Consider the following 6,000-nt stretch of genomic DNA (forward strand, 5'->3'; position numbering starts at 1 on the left):
AGGAGGTAGTTTATTATTTACAGGGGATTAATTCTACGGTAGTCATTATCTATTCATTTGAATTTCTTCAAAGACGACATTGCAATGCTCTAATGAAATTCTTAACATATTAGCTAATATTTTAGGTTAAATCTACCATGACTACCGCAAAATTTAATTGAGTTGATATTTGTTTATTTAAATAACAAATACATTTTATAACCGTCACTAGTAACAATTAAGCCTACATCCATATTGTCACATTATTTATCACTATTCGAGATTATTGTATACTTAAATGTACAAAAAACTATTACATAATGTGTTCAAAAATGTTTCGATTCTTCCAGATAAATAACACTTAAACTTATTTTTCGTGCAACCTGAACACTGTTCCGTGAGCTACAATTATAATAATGCAAATACAGTTTTATCTTGTGTGACAATTCGATTATTAATTATCTTAAAATATTAATACAAAATACATTAGATAAACGAATACATCATAGTGGAATGTCTTATACATGTGAAATGTTTAAGTCCTAGTTTTCAGTTAAGCTATTTTCATTCCTTGAATTTCTAATTTTTTCTAGGAATTTCTACAGCTAACCACATTATTAAATACTTCATAATAGGTATATGTTTATGATCAACAGCTACAGATCTGAAATAAGATAGAGCTTTCTAATATGACTGATTAAATTTAGTACTATGGCAGTTGTAATAATACTTTTAAATCGACTCCATTTGTTCAGTTAACTCCAGTATGGGACTTTCGCTGAGCGGTAACATATTAGTGGTTGGAGGGAGGCTATGTCCTTGCCAGCTGGGCTGTAATGAAAAATTATAAATATTTTCTATATAAAGCGCTGTGGTTTCGGAAAAGTTTTATTATCGTCAATATTCAATGAATTTTTATAGTGTTCGAAAGCCAATTTAAAAAAAAAGAGAATTGTGAGAAATTATCAGCAGAACATGGGTATTTATAAATCCTTTTGAATGTTATTACATTACATACAGAGCAAAAACGGAGATATTCAATAAAAGACAATCTATTAAACAATATTTCGAAACTCAAAAAATTTATTTTTACAAGACGTCTTCTGTATGTTGTATCTTCAGTAGTGATCGAACCCATTTTTAAAAACTTCACAATTGACAAATACAAATCAATTATGATAGATGTCACAAAAAATACTAATGTGCATGCATGTGTATCCTACAAAATAAGCAAAAATAAATGGTGGCGAAATAAAACAAGAAAATATTATTAATTTTATTTTATTAAATAATCTTGCTTCTAAGTAAAGCTATCACATCTTACGTAATATAATATATTATACGATATAATAACTATTAGCAAATAATAACAAAATCTGTACAAAGACTCACGAGGGAATCATTAAATTATAAAACAACAGCATGATAATAAATAGATACTTATATCATGTAAACATGTACTGTGGGAGTTCACATCAAGCTAACGTAGGAACATTGTGATGATTGATAGAAATGCATTACATTCATTTAATTTCTATAATACAATATTTGGCAAGTTAACCGTATTGGAATTAATATAATACACGAAACGTTCTATACTCTTGTATCGAACAGGAATGAAAGATTTACTTAAACGAATTCAAGGTTTGAATACCAATCTTATTTTAAAAGTTAAGAGGCAGTTGGTTGAATTATATTTATTGATATAATATGAGTAATAATTTAAAGCACTAGTTATTGTCATGCATTCTAAGAGAAGTCCATACTTGGTACTGACATTACATACTACTATGAGACCAACATTGATCTAGCAATGCAGAGACCGATGGTAATATCACGATCGGTCGGTACTGCGTGCAATAACACTACTTGTGACAGACAGATTGCAATTTCAAATAGATCAAGGCTACGGTGTCTGTCTGTGCACTAAGTTTAACTACGTCTACAGTGGACTACTCAATTGATTTGTTGGAATACCTGGAAGCAGGCTTGCGGTTGGAACAGCGACGCGTTCCACTGACCGGGCCAGAGAGGAGCATCTAGAGAATGGCTGGTTTCACCTTCGCGATTTTCTTTAACTTCCCGCCTGCTCAGCTCTGATATCTGACAAGCGCTCTGCAAACTGGACGGGAGGTTCGACCAGTTCTCGTTGCCTAACCTATCCTTGTTCATAATGTTTATCTCCATAGAGCCTTGATATGAAAACTTCGCCAGCTCCTCCTGCGTTTCATCAGCTTTCTGCTTCAGTCTATTCGGATCTTCGACTATAGCTTGAAATGCTAATAGATCTCGATTTTCACTTTCCGACAGCGGCAGAGGCGGCAACACTTGCTGCTGCTGGGCGATCTTGTAGCTCTGTTGCCGTAGCATCTGCCGTCTACTTAAACCAACTTGAATGTTATGTAACGCGTTCATTTCGTGTACAGGTATATTGGGCGGGGTCATTTGTTTCTGTAGCAATTGCCTCTTTTGTTGAAACAGTCTATGCTGCATGAGCTGTTGTTGTAGGGGGGGTTTGCTGACTTGGGAGGCGTGTAATTCCGAACTATCCTGTAGCTGCGATACCATTTTTGGGCTGGCCGGCATTGGCGGAGACGTGCTCGAGTAGTTGAAAGACTCCGGAAGACTGATCCGCTTCGGCGTCGGATTCTTGGTGTCTAAGTAATGCGGAGTGAAGGTGGCCGCGAACTGATTATGTTGGATTTGCCGTTGCGTCATTTCCTCTGCGGGTATCGTGGACTGATATTGTGTTTTTAATTTTTGGGCTTCTTTTTGCACGAGGTGTAATTCTAGAACACCCTTCGCTTTACAGTTCTCATTGAGTTTTTGACTGTTGAAGGCTAAGCTATTTTTCTGAGTTTCGTCGGCTTGCGCGGCCTGCTGGGCGACTAAGCCGTCGCTAGCTCGCCGCCCCTCTCGGAAATCAACCGGACTCCGAGTTATCGCTCTGGCGCAGTTTTTATTAGCGGATTGGTAGTTAAGAGGATTATGTCGCGCTATAAATCCGGTGCCGGGTGTTTTATTATTGTACGACGATATATACACGCACGGATGCATTGGACTGGTATTAACTAGCGAGGTATTTTCATAGGCTAGCCTGTCTTCGTTCGAAGTACAGCTCGGTAAACTGCTGGCCAGTTCGCTCGAACAGTCCGATAATTGGTAATCGATACTTTCGAATGCAGAGAAATTGCTTTGAGACGAATCGCAACTTAAATTTTGGCTGAGGCTTTTGTTGTTAAAAAAAGTGACTACGCCGCTACTGGAACTCGAGCTAGCGTATGAACTTAGTCTGTTTTGAACCCCGCTGGCAACGTTTGGGACGTCTTCCATATCGGTCTCGCAGCCTTCGTCCGTGGATGACGAGTATTGTTGTTGAAATTTTGTCGCCTCATTCGAAGTACCGGGTAGAGCTTGGTTATATGTTTGACCAGTGGTATACCTATTTAAGGAGAATTTGCTATCGGGTCTATATAATGTGTTTTGATATAATTCCCCAGCCGCTGCAGACATTGTCAAACTAGTTTCTGCTGGCATTTGTTGCATTGTATTTTGCAAATAGGAATACGCCGGGAGATGATTCATATAATCTTTAAATGGTGGTGTACTCGATTGTAGCCTATTGATGTCCTGTTGCTGGGCGGCCACGAGCCTACTCGACTCAAGTGGCTTAGGTTGTTCTAAAACGCTGGACAGTTTGGAATCGGTGAACTGAGACGGTATTGGACTAGTACTAAGATTGACCGTACCTTTTAGAGGTAGAGGCGACTGTTGCAATGTATTCATAAGTTTTGCGGCTTCTGAACACATAGTGAAAGTCGTCGAACTGGGCATTTTCATAGAATCTAAATTAAAATTAGTTGCAGATGCGGAGTTTTGGAGAAAATTTGCGATAACATTATGATCGGCTGTAGCGGATGTTCTGCCGCCGTCTATAGCACATTTTGAATCAAAACTGGAGGAGGTCAGTAGCCGAGTACCATCGGCTGCATTTTTATTCGTCTCTGGGCCAACAGTAGTAGATTGTTGAAGTAATCGTCGGCAATCTTCGCTAGACTGCTTCAATATGTTTTGCTGTTGCTCATACGTTGATGCCAATAGCTTATGTGTGGGGCCTTCGTTCAATTTGGCGCCTAACCTTTGGTTCGATTGAGATATGTCCACGTTCCTCATAGAGAGGAGCCTCGTGGATTCCGACTCGTGGCTTCTATCGACGTTAGCGACTAGAAAACTCCGATGTGTGTCAGAAGGATCAGAGTTTCGTTGAAGCAATCTTTGTTCCGTCATATTAACCCCCGCGAGAGAAAGTAAGCGTTGTGTCTCTGCGGATGAGGCGTCTGGTACGGGCATGTTTTGCTGTACCCTACTGTAATCTCTCGGTTGATCGTTAGCGTGTAATAACCTGAAATGGGAAAATATGGATGGATAAGTTGACTTTATAGGGACCGAAGAATATACAACAAAAGACAAAATAATAGTGGGAGCCGTTTTGATCAAGAGATGCATACAAGAAATAGTCGCCGTAAATAAATAAATAAGAGTAATACGTATGAGACAAAAGTGTAAAAATTGAGTATTAGTAAAAATTTATTGGGGATTGAGACAACATCAGTTAATAAATATGTGTTAGTTAAGGAATATTGACGACCTCCCTACAAACGCTTTGGAAATACGAGTGTCAGTTAGATGTGATTTAAAATATGTAGGATTCGGAGGAGTAAGGTAACTAACATTGTGACACGAGAATTTATATAGATATAGAGAAGATGTAGTATAACGGGACGTGTGAATGTAGCATATGTGTTTATATGTGCGATCTCGGAAGTAGGTACCTGTGGTGGTCCCGGCGGTCGTGCGCGTCGCGGGCCAGCGCGGTGTCAGCGACGGAGGAGGGGCGGCGCGCGGGCCGGCGGTCCGACGCGCGCGCGCGCAGCCGCTCCAGCAGCAGCAGGTAGATCGCCGCGTGGTGGTCGTAACTGTTCGACCGAAGGCTCTGTTGGTCATCCATATATGGTCAACCCCGGCCCGTGCCCGCTAACCTAGCCTTCTACTCTCTTATCTGTCCTCATGTCTGAATTCTACGCTTTTTTTTCTCTGAAATGGCAACTCCCGATTCCTCTGAGGATGGATATTGCCCGTTGACGTCAACTTTGATGTGACGTCATCTAGTCTAAGTAATACGCTTTAGCGACAGCAAATCTGATCGTTCCTCAATATGACGTCATCTGACCTAGCTATGATTTATCACGTCATATTATAAATGTAATGTTTCTTATGACTGAGAAGTAAGTAAGTTGAGAAGATAAGGCTTCATTTGTTGCTCACAATCAGGTGGCCAATGTATTCATATTCGAAGTGGAAGTTTTTCATAACTAGCACTATATAACAATATTAATATCTGCCTACTCGTTTGATAATCAAGTATCTACAGAATCGAATTCTCGAATCAAATCGATTATTGTAAAAATAGTGACAATCGATTTGCAGCTTACATGTTGAATTACATATTACAGTTCGTATCGTTAGAGAATCCTCACTATTCTAAACTAAAATCTAAAAATAATTCACCTAACTTAGTGAAAAAGTATTCGCACATACCTCTTTAGTTTTAACAGGATCGATTCCCAAACTCTGCATAAGCCTCAACACTTGTTCGTTAGGCTCATGACTGTGCGCGACGTGGGCGGGGCTCCTCATCGGGTCCGCCGTGACCGTGGGCACCGCGTAGGGCTCCGCTGCCATCCACCTGTGCTTCTTTATTTGCTCTATCGTATACCGCTTCATTGGCTCAAGGACTAGCATTTTGCGAATCAACGACTCGCATTCTGAAATAAAAATATTGTAGGCGTAAACAACTGAGCTTAGGTTTTAAAAGGGCAAAGACCTGTTTCGCAAAAGGTGACCTTATGAACGGAAAATTACTCTTAATCTCGTCAATAAAACAAATTTACAATTGAGCTTCATTGAAATGGAGCGTGGGCGAAATTATTGATGAATATTATCTTTGTACTCAATTTTCTA

At 39.5% G+C, this 6,000-nt stretch overlaps 1 protein-coding gene across 1 annotated transcript in view; it reads right to left on the reverse strand.

Annotated features, from left to right (window-relative positions):
* Positions 1 to 256: 256 nt before the first annotated feature.
* The window catches only part of LOC119832764 (serine/threonine-protein kinase SIK2), a 39,982-nt gene continuing 34,238 nt past the window's right edge, over positions 257 to 6,000 (reverse strand). Inside the window, exons 7-10 of the mRNA XM_038356505.1 lie at positions 5,578 to 5,804; positions 4,812 to 4,972; positions 1,957 to 4,381; positions 257 to 810 (exon numbers count right to left, since the gene is read on the reverse strand). Of these exons, the coding sequence (XP_038212433.1) occupies positions 712 to 810; positions 1,957 to 4,381; positions 4,812 to 4,972; positions 5,578 to 5,804 (2,912 nt within the window). The 3' untranslated portion in view covers positions 257 to 711. The remainder of the gene's footprint in view (positions 811 to 1,956; positions 4,382 to 4,811; positions 4,973 to 5,577; positions 5,805 to 6,000) is intronic.

The sequence above is a fragment of the Zerene cesonia genome, chromosome 16, assembly GCF_012273895.1.
Source record: "Zerene cesonia ecotype Mississippi chromosome 16, Zerene_cesonia_1.1, whole genome shotgun sequence".
Taxonomy (NCBI): Eukaryota; Metazoa; Arthropoda; class Insecta; order Lepidoptera; family Pieridae; genus Zerene; species Zerene cesonia.